Source organism: Moschus berezovskii, chromosome 12 (genome assembly GCF_049115385.1).
Source record: "Moschus berezovskii isolate FMDL1 chromosome 12, NW_MosBer_1.0, whole genome shotgun sequence".
Taxonomy (NCBI): Eukaryota; Metazoa; Chordata; class Mammalia; order Artiodactyla; family Moschidae; genus Moschus; species Moschus berezovskii.
Window position 1 is genome coordinate 24,871,371 of NC_142471.1, and position 18,447 is coordinate 24,889,817.

Here is an 18,447-nt window from a genome sequence, read left to right on the forward strand (position 1 = left end):
GATGGAGCCACAATTCAGACCCAAGCCTGCCAGCCTCCCCAGCTGGTGCTCACCAGGCTACACTTGACTGCCTCCTGCCCCTTCCATTTTCCTGCAGTACATGTTACTGGAGATCAGTGGAGAAATAAGTCCAGAAAGAATGAAGGGATGGAGCCAAAGCAAAAACAACACCCAGTTGTGGATGGGACTGGTGATAGAAGAAAGGTTCGATGCTGTAAAGAGCAATATTGCATAGGAACCTGGAATGTTAGATCCATGAATCAAGGCAAATTGGAAGTGATCAAACAGGAGATGACAAGAGTGAATGTCAACATTCTAGGAATCAGCGAACTAAGATGGACTGGAATGGATGAACTTAACTCATATGACCATTATATCTACTACTGTGAGCAAGAATCCCTTAGAAGAAATGGAGTAGCCATCATAGTCAACAAAAGAGTCTGAAATGCAGTACTTGGATGCAATTTGAAAAACGACAGAATGATCTCTGTTCATTTCCAAGGCAAACCATTCAACATCACGGTAATCCAAGTCTATGCCCCAACCAGTAATGATGAAGAAGCTGAAGTTGAACGGTTCTATGAAGACCTACAAGACCTTCTAGAACTAACACCCAAAAAAGATGTCCTTTTCATTATAGGGGACAGGAATGCAAAAGTAGGAAGTCAAGAAACACCTGGAGTAACAGGCAAATTTGGCCTTGGAGCACGGAATGAAGCAGGGCAAAGGCTAATAGAGTTCTGCCAAGAGAATGCACTAATCATAGCAAACACCCTCTTCCAACAGCATAAGAGAAGACTCTACATATGGACATCACCAGATGGTTGACATCAAAATCAGATTGATTATATTCTTTATAGCCAAAGATGAAGAAGCTCTATACAGTCAGCAAAAACAAGACTGGGAGCTGACTGTGGCTTAGATCATGAACTCCTTATTGCCAAATTGAGACTGATATTGAAGAAAGTGGAGAAAACCACTAGACCATTCAGGTATGACCTAAATCAAATCACTTATGACTATACAGTGGAAGTGAGAAATAGATTTAAGGGACTAGATCTGATAGAGTGCCTGATGAACTATGGACGGAGGTTCATGACATTGTACAGGAGACAGGAATCAAGACCATCCACAGGAAAAATAAATGCAAAAAAGCAAAATGGCTGTCTGAGGAGGCCTTACAAATAGCTGTGAAAAGAAGGAAGCAAAAAGCAAAGGAGAAAAGGAAAGATATACGCATTTGAATGCAGAGTTCCAAAGAACAGCAAGGAGAGATAAGAAAGCCTTCCTCAGCAATCAGTGCAAAGAAATAGAGTTAAAAAATAGAATGGGAAAGACTAGAGAGCTCTTCAAGAAAATTAGAGATACCAAGGGAACATTTCATGCAAAGATGGGCTCAATAAAGGACAGAAATGGTATGGACCTAACAGAAGCAGAAGATATTAAGAAGAGGTGGCAAGAATACACAGAAGAGCTGTACAAAAAAAGATCTTCACGACCAAGATAATCACGATGGTGTGATCACTTCCCTAGAGCCAGACATCCTGGAATGTGAAGTCAAGTGGGCCTTAGGAAGCATCACTACGAACAAAGCTAGTGGAGGTGATGGAATTCCAGTTGAGCTATTTCAACTCCTGAAAGATAATGCTGTGAAAGTGCTGCACTCAATATGCCAGCAAATTTGGAAAACTCAGCAGTGGCCACAGGACTGGAAAAGGTCAGTTTTCATTCCAATCCCTAAGAAAAGCAATGCCAAAGAATTCTCAAACTACCACACGACTGCACTCATCTCACACGCTAGTAAAGTCATGCTCAACATTCTCCAAGCCAGGCTTCAGCAATACGTGAACTGTGAACTTCCAGATGTTCAAGCTGGTTTTAGAAAAGGTAGAGTCACCAGAGATCAAATTGCCAACATCCGCTGGATCTTCAAAAGAGCAAGAGAGTTCCAGAAAAACATCTATTTCTGCTTCATTGACTATGCCAAAGCCTTTGACTGTGTGGATCACAATAAACTGTGGAAAATTCTGAAAGAGATGGGAATACCAGACCACCTGACCTGCCTCTTGAGAAACCTGTATGCAGGTCAGGAAGCAACAGTTAGAACTGGACATGGAGCAACAGACTGGTTCCAAATAGGAAAAGCAGTACTTCAAGGCTGTATATTGTCACCCTGCTTTTTTAACTTATATGCAGAGTACATCATGAGAAACGCTGGGCTGGAGGAAGCACAAGCTGGAATCAAGATTGCCGGGAGAAATATCAATAACTTCAGATATGCAGATGACACCACCCTTATGGCAGAAAGTGAAGAGGAACTAAAGAGCCTCTTGATGAAAGTGAAAGAGGAGAGTGAAAAAGTTGGCTTAAAGCTCAACATTCAGAAAACTAAGATCATGGATCCAGTCCCATCACTTCATGGGAAATAGATGGGGAAACAGGGGAAACAGTGGCTGACTTTATTTTTCTGGGCTCCAAAATCACTTCAGATGGTGATTGCAGCCATGAAATTAAAAGACGCTTATTCCTTGGAAGGAAAGTTATGACCAACCTAGACAGCATATTAAAAAACAGAAACATTACTTTGTCAACAAAGGTCCATCTAGTCAAGGCTATGGTTTTTCCAGTGGTCATGTATGGTTGTGAGAGTTGGACTATAAAGAAAGCTGAGCACTGAAGAACTGATGCTTTTGAACTGTGGTATTGGAGAAGACACTTGAGAGTCCCTTGGATGGCAAGGAGATCCAACCAGTCCATCCTAAAGGAGATCAGTACTGGGTGTTCATTGGTAGGACTGATGTTGAAGCTGAAACTCCAATACTCTAGCCACCTAATGTGAAGAGCTGACTCATCTGAAAAGACCCTGATGCTGGGAAAGATTGAGGGCAGGAGGAGAAGGGGACGACAGAGGATGAGATGGTTGGATGGCATCACCGACTCAATGGACTTGGGTTTGGGTGGACTCCAGGAGTTGGTGATGGACAGAGAGGCCTGGTGTGCTGCGGTTCATGGTGTCACAAAGAGTCAGACACGACTGAGTGACTAAACTGAACTGACATGATACTCTCTAATCCCCACTTTCTCCTTCATCTCTGAGGATAATGAAAATGTCATCATTCATCACTAAGATCCAGGTTGTGCCCTCTCAGAAACTTAGAGTCTAGTAAGGAAGCAGACACATAAACAAATCATTTCAATACAGTGTGTTAAAGAGAAATACATAAGTAGATTGATTCTGCTTGAGGAGTCAGGAAATACTTCATTAGTTTCCTCTACACTTGGGGTCATCCTTGACTCTTCTCTTTCTTTCACATCTCATTTCTAATTCATCAACAAGCCCTGTTGACTCTATCTGTAGAGTCTACACCCAAGCTTTGACCTCTTGCCCCTACCTCCACTGCCATCCCTCTAGTCCAGGCCACCATCCTCTCTCACCTGGATGATTATATTAGCTGCTCAACTCATCTCCCTGCCTTTGCCTTGCTCTATCTTCTACACAGCAGTCAGAGTGGTCTTTTCAAAAATAAGTTACATAGGGGATTCCCTGGTAGTCTGGTGATTGGGACTCCATGCTTCCATAGCTGAAGGCCTGGATTCAACTAAGACTCTGCAAGCCAAACAGCATGGCCAAAACAGGGAGAAAAATAATGAAAGAGGGACTTCACTGGTGGTCTGTGGCTAAGACTCCACACTCCCAATGGAGAAGGCTGGGATCATTCCCTGACCAGGGAACTAGATCCCACACGCCGTAACTATGAGTTCACATGCTGCAACTAAAGATCCTGTGTGCCGCATCTAAGAGCCATCACAGCCAAATAAATAAATAAAACTAAATATTTTTTAAATGATCTTAAAGAAAAAATGAAGTAAGTAAAAGAAGTCACATAATACCACTCCTCTGCTCAAAATCACTTCCATTTTCCATTTTTGTTGGAATTAAACTGAAAATTCTCACCATGGCTATTAGGTCTGACATACTCTGCCTGCTCTCTACCCTTCTCTTCCTTCTGCGACTTCATTTCCTCCTACTTTTCCCATCCCCTTCACTACAGCCACAGTAGCTGCCCAGATGTTCCTTGAGTACACCAAGCACACTGCACCCCCAGGACTTGGAACTTGCTGTCCTTTCTGCCAAGAACACTTTACCCTAAGCACTCACACAGCTTTCTTCTTCCAGATGACAGCTTGGGTATTGTCTGGTTGATGGAGTTTTCTCCAACCTTCTACATAAAATAGCTGCCCACCCCATCAGCCCCATTCCTTTATCTCCCTCACTCTGCTCTTCTTTTCTTCATGGTACCTGAGTGTGTGCTAAGTCACTTCACTCATGTCTGACTTTGTGCGACGTTATGGACTATAGCCTGCCAGGCTCCTTTGTCCGTGGGATTCTCCAGGCAGGAATACTGGAGTGGGTTGCCATTTCCTCCTCCAAGGGATCTTCCCAATCCAGGGATCGAACCGGCATCCTTTAAGTCTAACCTGCAATGGCAGGGAGGCCCTTTACCTCTAGTGCCACTTGGGAAGCCCCCATGGTACCTACCCCCTGACATTATGTATAGTTATTTGTTTATAATCCTCCATGAGAATACAAACTCCATGAGGGCAGAGACTTTGTTTTGTTTTCTGCTGCATCCCTTGTACTAAAGCAGTGTAGCAGGTGCTCAAAAAGTATTTGTTCAATGAATGAATGAGCAAATGCTTCCAATCTGAATGTGAATATAAAGATGTTCATACAATGCTATTACCTAAGCTCCAAGCACCAAAAAAGTGACATACCCTTAAAACATTTTGTGAATTAGGCACCTTTTAATAGTGTTAGTGGGAAAAATAATTAAAATTATCCTGACAGTGCTTAAAAATACCTCAGGGGAAGTAGTCAATATCCTCTGAAACACAAGATGTTAGGACAAATGTACAGTCAGTACTGATGGTACCATCATACCAATTGTGAAACTACTGAAATACTTTTGTATCCCAGTTGGTAAAGGGATACTGTTCCTGAGCTCTCATCCCCCAAAACCACTACTTCAACTATTCCTTCAGCAACCAGAGATACTGCCCAACATGGCAGGGTTCCTCCTGGACCCTGTCCAAAGCTGGGCAGCACAGGTGCTTAATATATCATTAAATATTTAATATCACTGCTGGAGGTAGTAGCAATTGATGGATTAAAAGGAAGATTCTAAAGGTGGGGCTATTGAAAGTGAAGGAAAACAAATACATAAAAAACATCTTGCAATACCTGCCAGCTTGAGTGAGTAATCCTTCCTGTTGCTGACGACAATGTAAATGTACCAGTGTATAAATGAGATGTCACTTTTTCCAACAGAAATAAAAAGCTCATTAAATTATTGCCATGGATGCACACACCAGTGACTACTAGAGCAGAGGTTGTAAAAATTTACATTTTTATCTATGATTCACCTTCTCTTTGCACATTATTTTTGACCTCATTTTTCAGAGTTTCCGGAATGAAAGAAATTATTCTTATGTCAATCCCTCAACAGCAGATGATAAGCAGAAAGCAAAAGAGACCTTACCTTTCCTGTTAAGTGGCCTTTTCTTTGTTCCACACCTTCACCACATTTAATAAAAATGAGCTTGGATTTATATTTGTCCTTTAATATACCAGCTAATCAAATGAATCATGCAAGATAAACATGTACCAGTTCTGGGAAGAGAGATTTCATTTTATAAGCTTATACGAGCAAATGATGATGGAATACTTAAGAAACATTCCAATTTAACTCCAGGTCTGCTTTGAAAATACAGAGGTCCTCTTAATTCATATTTCACAATAAAAATTATATTATTATAATAGCCACATTTTAAATGTAGGCCACTTAAAATTACTTGAGAAATAATAATGAGAAGAAGTCAGGACATGCTTTGAATACAATCTGGAAGAAAATATATCCACTGTTAACAGTGGTTCTCTGGCAAAGAGAGATAAGAGCAGAATTTCAGTTTCAATATTATTTAATGTTGTATGTTATTTTTATTCTAAGGGGAAAAAAAGCAATAAAGAGTTTTTAAAGTAGGAAAACATTGAGACATTGAAAGATTTCAGTTAATAAAAGACAGAGGTCCCCTTCTTCAAATATTCAGATGTCTCTGAAGTCTGTAAATCAATAACAAAAATACCATTTCACAGGTCCTTAAGTTAGTCTGAAATCTCTTAGGGTCAAAGGGAAGTTAATAAAGGGTTGACTTGAAACCATTACTGTCACACATACACACACACACACACACACAGGACTGGCATGAGCACCAACCAGCGGCTTTTGATCTCAATGACTCAATTTCTATAGCACAACCAGTCCTGCCTGCATCACCCACTGCAAAACAAGGATCTCAAAAAGCCTTAGATTTAGATTTTTTTTAATGAGAGAAATAGCTAATGTTTACTTACCAAAAAAACTGTCCCATTTTGTTAAAATTTTTATCTCGCAGTGCTTCATAGAACAAGAAAAGTTCACTGAATCATAATTGCCAACATCCATTGAGTCCTTCCCACATACAAAATACCTCATTTAATCCTCACAGCAGATACATGGGCTTCCCAGGTGGTGCAATGGTAAAAAATCTGCCTGTCAAGGCAGGAGATGCAGGAGACTCAGGTTTCATCCCTGGGTCAGGAAGATCCCTTGGAGGAGGGCATGGCAACCCACTCCAGTACTCTTGCCTGAAGAATCACATGGACAGAGGAGCCTGGTGGGCTACACGCAATGGGGTCACAAAGAGTTGGACACGACTGAGCAACTGAGCACACACAAAGACAGAAGAGGTGATAATATGCTATTAGTCTCCCACTCTGCCTAGGAGAATGCTGAGGCTCAAAGAGGTTGCCCAAAATCAACTAGCTCATAAGTAGGAGCTAGGAGCAATGCAGACAGACAGTCCTGTGTTCTTATCTATTACTCCATCATACTACCAAATCAGTCATTTCAATGGCAATGGTTACGACTGCATTTCAGTTCAGTTCAGTTCAGTTCAGTTCAGTCGCTCAGTCGTGTCTGATTCTTTGCGACCCCATGAATCGCAGCACGCCAGGCCTCCCTGTCCATCACCAACTCCCGGAGTTTACTCAACCTCATGTCCATCGAGTCGGTGATGCCATCCAGCCATCTCATCCTCTGTCGTCCCCTTCTCCTCCTGCCCCCAATCCCTCGCAGCATCATTTACTAAGCCAAAAAGGCATATTACACAAGTTTAATTTCTTCTACCTGCAGTTGCTCTACAGGCTTAGCTTTTTACCTTAATGAAATGTGTTTCAAAATCTGTCCAATATATTCTGGGTTTCAGTCAAACTAAAACCAGCATCAGGGTGAATTTTTGTTTCACATTTTAAAGTATGTTTATCAGTAACCTTAACCCTTCTGCCAGTATGTAAAGAACCACTTAAATTTTCAGGAAGTCATGTTCATCCAAATTAAGGTAAATAGATGCTTGAACATGTTTGAAAACAATTTCTATCCAAAGGTTGAATCATCCATCTATTGCAAGCCTGACAAAGGAAGAAATTAATGTCTGTGTATTTTTTCATTTTAAATAATATTTACACAGTCCAGTGTTTCTCTGAACAAGAAACCTCAGGTACCCGTACATGAAACTCCCATCACTACGGCAACTAGAATGGCAATGACTACACAATGATTCATCATGTATCCTTAATGGAAATCTTTTGCCATGACAGAAAAACAACTCAATGCCATGCTTCGCTGGAAGAGAATGCAATTAAAGAATAATCTGTGGTGGTGATTTTTTAAGTGTTTATCAAATTTTTACAGTTTTATGCTAGGATATCTATCTTAATTCTAGAAGGGTAACTAATATATGTCTCCTACAGAAATGTTCATGAATTCATTCTTTCACTCATTCAAGAAAGTCTGTGCACAAACTAGCTGTCCTCCATGGCAGGTGCTGTGCATACTATTTTGGGTGCAAGGCATACCATTTTGAATGAGACAAGCAAGACCAGCTTCACAGAGCCTCCAGTATAACTAATAAGCAAACAGTTAACAAGCTAACAATATAATATACAGTTGGCCACCTGACATATGTATGGGGGTTCTGGGTAGCTGGGGCACACATGAATCCCAGAGGAAGTGATGGCCAAGCTGAGACTGACTCAGGAGCACGACCCAGCCAATCAAAAGCAGGGCAGGGAGGTAGGCTGGCCTCAGGAATGTTCCAGGCAGAAAAAGCAATAAGTATAAAGGTCTAGAGAGTAGACAGCAGGATACATTAAAGAGCCAAGGTAGTTCTTTTTTTTTTTCTTTTAAATAATTCCTTAAATGCTTGGATTTTTTAAATATTTATTTTTGGCTGAGTTGAGTCTTAGTTACAGTACCCAAGCTCTTCACTGTGACACACGGGCTTCCCTTTAGCTGTGGTACACGGGCTTCCCTTTAGCTGTAGTACACAGGCTCCAGAGCGTGTGGGCTCTTTGGTTTGCAGCACACAGACTCTCTAGTTGAGGCACTCGGGCTTAGTCGTTCTGTGGCATGTGGGATCTTAGTTCCCCAACCAGGGATTGAGCCCATGTCCCCTGCACTGGAAGTCAGATTCTTAACCATAGGACCACCAGGGAAGTCCTCAGAAGAGATTTTAGGAAGGAACCTTAGGACAGAAGGGAAGAAGTCACAAAGGAGACAGAAAGAGCAGCCCAAGAAGTAGGAGGAAAAGCATAAGGGCATATCCTGGTAGCTAAGAAAAAGGAGTGTCAAGAAGATGAGCATGATCAACAGTTCCAAATTCTGATGCAAGCTCAGGGAAGATAAGGACTAAAAGGAGTTGGCAGCCAAGAAGTTCTTGGTGACTATTTCAAGAGCCATTTCCTAGAAAGGTGAGGAGGAAGTCAAACTGGGATAACTTGAAAACTGGCTGAAAGGGAAGTAGCGATACCAACTGTGAACTTCTTTTTCAGGAAAATTGGCTCTAAAGGGAAGTACAGAGACAGAGAAGAAGCAGGAGGGAAACAGGTTAAGAAAGGACTATTGTTTTGTCTGTATTTTTTCAAGCTGAGATACACAAAAGCATTTATGTATAAATTTATGATCATGAAATTTTAAATACGATAAAGAAAAAACAAATGCATGAATATATTATTATATAATATATACAGAAGAAAACACAGGCAAGGTTCTCATTAAGAAAACCACCTAGTTACAAATGGAAGTCATTGTTAACATACAAAAACTGGTGAAATTAAGCATAAAACTGGACACATTTTTAAAATTCTTATTGTTATTTTATTTATTTATTATTTTGGCATGTGGGATCTTAGTTCCCCAACTAGGAATCAAACCCACACCCTCTGCATTGGAAGCATGGAGTCTTAACCACTGGACCACTAGGGAAGTCCCAACTGGACAAATTGTAAACCATGAAGCAGCACATTATAGCAGAAAGATAAATGAATGTTAAATGACTGCTATTAGAAAAAAGACTCTACCCAGTTTCCTCTTCAGCCTCCATCCAATAGTGCAAAAACACGCTTTGGCATTAAATGAAAGAATAATTTTGAGTGTAAATAGATAAAAGAAAATGAAGCTACTATTCACTGGCTTTTTAGATCTATGTGCTATACATGTTCATGAAAAGCAACCATTATTAAATACTTACCAGCTTTGGAATTTTCAGGATGCTTGTCAGGGTGACATTCCAGGGCCCTGACCTTAAATTCTGCGAGGATTTGTTCAACCTAAAACAGAAATTAATGTTTAAAATGAGGAATCCAACTTGAATGGCATAAAGGGAAAAGTAGGGTGTCAGTCCTTCCCAAAAAAGCCACCATGAACACCCACCTTTTTATTTTTATTCCTATTTGTATTTTGACTTTTTACTCTAAGAAATTACTTTCTCAATAACAAAATTCAGAAAGTATCCAATAAACATTCCTATTGAACTTGCTACTGTATTTAGATGATGGCCCAAGACACCTATGAGTTCAGTATATTTAAACATTAAAAGTGCTCATATAGGTTTATCCTAACAATATATAAAAGGTGTGTTTACACATGTGAGTTCTTCAAAGGCTGTTTAGCCACCTATGTTATTCAAGATGATTGTCCAGTTTATATATTACGCACTATAAAGTTCTTTCTTCTTTTTTTGTCCTTTTCCTTTTTATTAAGAATTTCACACATACACACAAAAAGAATTTCACAATTGGGGATGGAGGGGTTAAATAAAGGTAGTCAAAAGATATACAAATTTCCAGTTAAATAACTATTAGTGATGAAATGTAAAAAATGATACATATAATTAACACTACTATATGTAGTATATGAAGGGTGTTAAAAGAGTAAATCCTAAGAGTTCTCATCATAAGGAAAAAATTTCTATTTCTTAATTTGGTATTTATATAGATGATGGATGTTCAGTAAACTTGTGGTAATCTGCACTTCAAACTTACAGTACTATATGTCAATTATATCTCCATAAAGTTGGAAAGAAAAAATTTTTTCACAATTTAGTAAAAAAAGAAAAGGATAAACTTGATCATTTTGTTACCAATAAACAGTTTAGTTAGAGATTTTGATTGAAAAAACAGAGATTTCCGCCCAAACTAAAATGAGGTTTGAGGGCCATCTATGATTTTATTGGGTTTCACTCACCCATCTAATCTCATTATTGTAATGTCAACAGCAGAATACAAGAGTGATTATGTGCCTCTTAGTATATGACTTTTTGTTGTCGTTTAGTCGCTAAGTCATGTCCGACTATCTGATTGCTTTGTTTTAAATCCCAGTTCTGCCCTGTCAGTGTAGGCAAGTTATATAATTCCCATGTGCCTGATTTCTTCATTTTTACATTTCATGAATAATGTAACTCCAGCACTTATCACAAAGCCTGATCACAGTAAGAACTTAATAGCTATTAATTAAACATCAGTGGTTAAGTTCCTTGAACTCATTTAACTTGTTACTGTAAAAAAAAGCTGAGTTTTTTGTTAACTGCTGCTGCTACTGCTAAGTCACTTCAGTCGTGTCCGACTCTGTGTGACCCTATAGACGGAAGCCCAGCAGGTTCCCCCGTCCCTGGGATTCTCCAGGCAAGAACACCGGAGTGGGTTGCCACCTCCTTCTCCAATGTGTGAAAGTGAAAAGTGAAAGTGAAGTCGCTCAGTCGTATCCGACCCTTAGCGACCCCATGGACTGCAGACCACCAGGCTACTCCATCCATGGGATTTTCTAGGCAAGAGTACTGGAGTGGCTTGCCATTGCCTTCTCCGTTTTGTTAACTAAGCGGTTGGAATTCAAATCGAATAATTCTTTTTGTTTTTTGGCTGGCTGCACAGCTTGTGGGATCTTAGTTCCTCAACCAAGGATCAAGACATGGCCCTCAGCAATGCAAGTGAGGAGTCCTAACCACTGAACTGCCAAGGAAATCCCCAAATCCCATCATCTTAACCACTGTTTAACATGGGCCAGTTCTTCAGGCTTAAGACCTATAAGCAAGTTCCACATTTACTATGCATGAATTCATGAAAGCAAATTACCTCGTTTGAGAATTAAATTCTCAAGCAGTTCAGTTCAATACTGTCATAAGAATCATGGGAGAAATATTTTTATCAGCTCCATGTCATCCTTAATCAACTCTCATAAAAAAAATCTTCACTTTTACAATCAAAGACAGTATTAGACATGAGTATGTTTAAAGCCCGGATTGATATCTCTGTTCTCTTCCTTGTTAAGGGTCTTGGGAGACCCTTGGAATAACAGGAAGAGATAGATTTCCTAGTAAGAACTATAGTTATGTTTCCTCTTCCTGGGTGCTCCCTTTACCTGTCACCATAACCTGCTAATAGAACAAAGAAAATTGAGATTGGGACTTGTTTTAAAATTTTTTAATACTAAATATTAAAAGGTTGGCTTGAAGCTCAACAGTCAGAAAACAAAGATCATGGCATCTGGTCCCATCACTTCATGGGAAATAGATGGAAAAACAGTGGAAACAGTGTCAGACTTTATTTTTTGGGGCTCCAAAATCACTGCAGATGCTGATTGCAGCCATGAAATTAAAAGACGCTTGCTCCTTGGAAGGAAAGTTATGACCAACCTTGATAGTATATTAAAAAGCAGAGACATTACTTTGCCAACCAAGGTCCATCTAGTCAAGGCTATGGTATTTCCCGTGGTCATGTATGGATGTGAGAGTTGGACTGTGAAGAAAGCTGAGCGCCAAAGAATCGATGCTTTTGAACTGTGGTGTTGGAGAAGACTCTTGAGAGTCCCTTATACTGCAAGGAGATCCAACCAGTCCATTCTAAAGGAGATCAATCCTGGATGTTCATTGGAGGGACTGATGCTAAAGCTGAAACTGCAATACTCTGGCCACCTCATGCGACGAGTTGACTTACTGGAAAAGACTCTGATGCTGGGAAAGGTTGGGGGCGGGAGGAGAAGGGGACGACGGAGAATGAGATGGCTGGATGGCATCACCGACTCTGTGGACATGAGTTTGAGTGTACTCCATGAGTTGGTGATGGACAGGGAGGCCTGGCGTGCTGTGATTCATGGGGTCGCGGAGAGTCGGACATGACTGAGCGACTGAACTGAACTGAAATATTACAAAGAATCTAATAGCATTTTTTAATTAACAAGTAATTTATAAGTACTGACAAACTCTCTTTGAAAAGATTTCCATCAATACAGAATATTTTTTTAAAAACTTTTATTCCTGGACTTTCCTGGTGGTGCAATGGATAAGAATCTGCCTGCCAATTCAATATCTGGAGACAATTCCACATGCCTCAGACCAACTAAGCCGGTGTACCACAGCTTCTGAGCCCACACACTTGCTTGGGCCTGCGAACCACAACGACTGAGCCTGTGTGCCACAAATGCTGAAGCCCACATGCCTAGAGCCTGCACTTCTCAACAAGAGCAGCCACAGTAATGAGAAGTCCTTGAACCACAGCAAAGAGTAGACCCCGCTCACCGCAACTGGAGAAAGACCCCAAAAAGCAACGAAGATCCAGTGCAGCCAAACATAACATAATAAATTTTTTAAAAACACTTTTACTCCTCTTCCCCTCAGATGACAGAATCCTTCAAGACACATTTTTATACACATTACATATTTATGTATATATCTTGGGGAAACTAATAGCACAAATGGATAAAAACTATTCCTATATATCAAAAGTAGAGAGTTTGGGGGTTTTGTTGTAGTTGTTTATTTCATTCCTATCCAATTTTTAAAAATTAAGAATAGTGCATATCAGTCTATCATTACTTTTCATATTTTACTACCACAAAATTTATCACAGATCTCCTGTGTAGGGCTGGTTCTGGGAAAACTAACCAATAAAGTGGCTTAGTTTGTCTTGGGCACATTCTATTTATCTCCTGGCATCACCACCCCATGTTCCTGGTGCCAAGTGCAGCTCAGGGACAACTGAGGCCCTTCATGTCAAAGTCCACTGAATTTTGCATCTCTGACACAATGTCCAATGTTCCGGAAAGCTGTCTATTCTACTGGCCAATAAATATACAATAAATATCAACTTTACTCATAATCAAAATGTCAAAACATCCATGGATTATTATAACCAGTGTCACTGAGGGTACAAGGAAATGAACTCACCTGTGCTTTCCTGGTAAGAATTTAAATGTTCTTTTAACATTTTTAGCAAATTTTATCAAATTTTCTGTAAATCAGTTGAGATACACATATATAAAGCTATGATAACATAGACAGGATATTAAAAAGCAGAGACATCACTTTGCTGACAAAGGTCCATATACTCAAAGCTATGATTTTTCCAGTAGTCATGTACAGATGTGACAGTTGGACCATAAAGAAAGCTGAGCACCAAAGAATGGATGCTTTCAAATTTTGGTCCAAGAGAAGATTCTTGAGAATCCTTGGACAGCAAGGAGATCAAACCAGTCAATCCTAAAGGAAATCAACCCTAAATATTCATTGGAAGACTGATGCTAAAAGCTCCAATACTTTGGCCTCCTGATGCAAAGAGACAACTCATTGGAAAAGAACCTGATGCTGGGAAGGATTGAAGGCAAAAGGAGAAGGCGGTGGCAAAGGATGAAATGGTTAGTTAGCTTCGTTTACTCAATAGACATGAGTTTGAGCAAACTCCAGAAGATAGTGAAGGACATAGGAGCTTGGTGTGCTATACCCCATGGGGTCACAAAGAGTCAGACATGACTTAGCAACTGAACAACAACACCAACAACAAAATATATAAATCCTTTAATTTTTTTCATACTTTTCAATCCAACCATTTCAATTCTAGGAATTTGGCTAAGAGGATAACTGAAGGTAGGGAATGGATTTAGTTATAAGAAGGTTCAATGAATAAAAAGTTATACATTTTAAACAAAAACCTGTGTGCCTAGTAATAGGATATTTGTTAAAGTTAATCGTAATAGAGCTATAGGATGGCATATTTTGCAGTCATTAAAAAAATCTTCTTGTAGTAGAAGATTTTTAATAATCTGAGAAATTTTATATAAAACATTCAATGAGAAAAAGGTAAGCTACAAAGCATTGTGTGAGGTATAAAATCTTAATGTTTTACTCAAAAGGAATTATGTAACATATATGTATATGTGTGTATATGTAAAATAATGAGGAAATTCTCTGGCAGTCCAGTGATTAGGACTCCATGCTTTCACTGCCATGGGCCTGGGTTCAGTCCCTAGTGGGGAACTAGGATTCTGTAAGCTACACCAAATAAATAAAATAAAATAATTATAAATAATGGTCAAGATGTATTGAGACCTATTGTGTGCCAGGTACTGTTCTAAGTACTATAAATATAGCATGTCTTTCAATTCCCACAGCAACTCTATGAGGTGGGTACTATTATTATTCCTATTTTGCAGATTAGGGAAACAAAACATAGGAAAGTAATTTTCCCAGTCACAGAGCTAGTAAGTTGCAGAGCCAGGATTTCAACTCAGGCAGTCTGACTCCAGACACATATAAAGATAAACATATAAATATGTATACATATGTACATGTACTTATTTATACAAAATTATATATATATATATGCATGCATAAAATGGCATACATATATCATAGTCCCAAACATTAAGCGTTTGGGTTGGCATTTTTCCCTATGCTCTCTTTATACTCCTCATTTCCTTATTGAACATATATAATTTTAGAAATTAAATTTTAAAACTTAAAAGCTTATCTTTTGCATATCCTAATAGCACAGTATTTTGCTCTGTGCCAGGAAATATTCATGTGCAATAGGACTAATTTGATTCCCACTTGAAAGGATCTTCTCCAGCTTTCCCCTGGCCACTCAAATGCCCTCTGTGTCTCCCTCTATGCATCTAAATTTTGATGCAGAATCGCTTCACACCCCATCTCTTCTCCGAAGTCTTTTCAGACATTCTTTCCTTAAACTTTGATAAATATTTCTGAACAGGGAGTATTTGTTTTCTACTCAATAGCATGGAAATTCTTCCATGGCCTTACATGTGTCATTTATTAATTTCCAACACAAGCTTTGAAGTGTAAGAACTGTATACTAAGCAAAAGAATTATGTGCGTGTCTCAGTTGTTTTAAGTAGTATCAAAATATCAAGTTGCTTTGAAATTATAACCGCTAAATTGCTTTTGGATAGAAACAGTTCTGGTTAATTTTTAGAGTATCAAACCAAGGAATATTTGAAGTAAAGAAATTCCACACAACACAAATCAAGTAAAGGAAATGTCACAGTAATAGTTTCAAAAAGCATTAAGATGTTTGTAAATGAGAAGGATACATATAAAAGAGGAGAGAGAGAATGTATCAAAGGAATTGATAAAATTGTGACAGGTCATTTCATTTTAGATAAGTGACTGTTATCTATACATGCTATGCAACAACAGAATTAGTAAAATATATCCAGAAGAAGGAATGTCAAGACCATGCTCTTATACTCCTTTCTTTTTACATAGTCTCCTTTTAATATATGAAACAGTATACACAGAGAAGTATGATTATAACTGGTCATGACAAAATGAAACTGTTATAAACATTATAAACGAACAATGGGATCATTTTTTTAGTCTATTCAAAGCTAATCTTTCTTTGTAAACTGAAAAGACAATAACATAACTACAAAAGCCTGACTAAAGAGATTTATTTAGGGGATATTACAACCTTTACTTTCAGTTCAGTTCAGTTCAGTCAATAACAATATTTTTTAAAAATCCAAATGTGAAACTTTTCAAATTAAATTATGTTCCTTTGACTTAAATAGTTCCTTCAAAAATTATGCAGCAAGTGTATAATTCAAAGAATGAATAACATATGATAAGCTTTCTCAATTAATATAAGTAAACCACCCCTAAAGAAAACAAAAGTAACATATTACCCTAAAGAAGAAATATGCAATTAAGAGAATATTATAACCTTTTTTGTGTGTAGGTGTTTAACTACAAGGTACATAAGCTAACTTCCTCAGGGTGATGAAGATAGAGATTTTAATCTTTGTGTCCAATACTGCATTCTATTTGCCAAACAAAACTAAGTACATTTTATTACTTAACTCCAGCCTTATAAAACAAAGATAAATAGAAAACTAATTTGCTTTAAAGCATTTAATATTAATAGCTATATTTTAGTAATATTTTAAACTTACATAAATATAAAACAATGTGAATATATTTAATAATGTAATAAAATATATTTCATACTCATCTAAACAATACTTAAAATACTAAAAAAACTGTAAATGAAATGTTTAACAATAAGAAAATAATCAGTTTTGGTACAATAGTAAAATAAAATATTATGCAATCATTAACCCATGTATGAAGAACCTTTAGTAGCATGGAGAAATCCTTATTATAATATTAATAGGTAAAAAGTAAACATGTTCTTCAAAAATACATACATAGGAAAGAGTCCAGAGACTAATTTACCAAACATTAAGAATGTTTGGGAGGTAAAATTATAAATGAACTTTCCATAATGTGAAAAACTTTTACAACCTTATAATTATCCATAGGGACCTTTAAAACATTATTCCATTATAGATCAAATGAACAATTACAGAGTTGTCATATATTTTGTTTCAAAAGCCACAGTTTAAAGAAGAAATTCCTTTTACACAATTTGAATTATTAACCCAAAAGGATGTTTCTTGGTTTAAATAATTTAACTGCTTATGTAAGACTACATATTTTAATGAAACATTTTAAAATCATTACTAGAAAATTAAATTTCATCTCAATTACAGTGTAAATTACCATAATAAAGATATAGCTTATGTATATACTATGAAACACTGCCAATAGCAATTACAATAAAATTTCAAATATATATTTTTAATATATTTGAAAAAGAGTCTATGACCATATGTCAGAATACAAATATTCAATCAGAAGTGTCCAGAAAATTGAAAGAGGACACTATTCAAGTAAAGACCCAACACTCTATTTTAAGTCCTTAACTTTCTCTGAGCCAAAAGAGCTTTAAAATAATACATGATTAGGTTTTTAGGCAACGTGACTTAAAGTTCAAAATTGTAAAACCTTAAATAAAACTTGAAATACTGTTGTGAAAAAGAACAGCTTTATTCTTCGCTTACCGAAGACAGTTCATCACATCCCAGTAACGTGTAGTAATCCTCAGTATCTCCCGACTTGTAATTCAGTATCGCATCCATTGAGATGACTAAACCAGTTTTTCTTCCCTTTGAAACAAGAGGCACAATGAACTGAGAATTAACAGGAAACGCCTTTTGAGATCTGGTTTACAGCTGCGCGTTCCAAACGGCAGTTAACTAGATTTAAGGCTGGCCACAGTCAACACGCCAGCTGTCATCCTAGACCTTTGTAAACTCTGGTTTTCATTGGCTGTTTATACAAGAGAAAAGACTAGCCCATGTGCGGAAATGTTGCAGTGCCAACTGGGATCTGTAGTTTGAGTTTATGTAAGTGATGAAAATGAACCATTCCTTTTAGAAGTTGATAAACACTATCCATTTTTACATACTCCTCAAATCGGTCATTTTTTCACCTCTGATATATTTTCACCTCTTTTTTTTTTTAAGAGATAGAAAAAAATTTAAAGCGATATGGTAAAATCTTAGTGTTTGTTAAATATGAGTAGTGAGCACTTTTCTGAGTGTTAAGAATATTTCATAATTTTTAAAACAGCTTAAGAGTAGACAGGCTTCCATGGTGGCTCAGACAGTAAAGAATCTGCCTGAAATGCAGGAGATGGGGTTCAATCCCTGGGTTGGGAAGATCCCCTGGAGAAGGAAATGGCAATCCATTCCAGTATTCTTGCCTGGAAAATTCCATGAACAGAGGAGCCTGGAGGGCTACAGTCCATGGGGTCACAAAGAATCAGCCACAACTGAGCAACTAACACACACAAGAATAGAGAGAAATAGACAAAAAGATCATTTGATAATTCATTTTATAATCTATTTATTCAACAAATATTTATTGAGGACCTGTTCT

General features: G+C 38.0%; 1 protein-coding gene across 1 annotated transcript in view; it reads right to left on the bottom strand.

The window, feature by feature from the left end:
• The window catches only part of DNAJC12 (DnaJ heat shock protein family (Hsp40) member C12), a 46,797-nt gene that overhangs the window by 18,608 nt on the left and 9,742 nt on the right, over positions 1 to 18,447 (bottom strand). The window contains exons 2-3 of the mRNA XM_055425628.2: positions 17,568 to 17,672; positions 9,628 to 9,706 (exon numbers count right to left, since the gene is read on the bottom strand). Coding sequence (XP_055281603.2) covers positions 9,628 to 9,706; positions 17,568 to 17,645 — 157 coding nt within the window. The 5' untranslated portion in view covers positions 17,646 to 17,672. The remainder of the gene's footprint in view (positions 1 to 9,627; positions 9,707 to 17,567; positions 17,673 to 18,447) is intronic.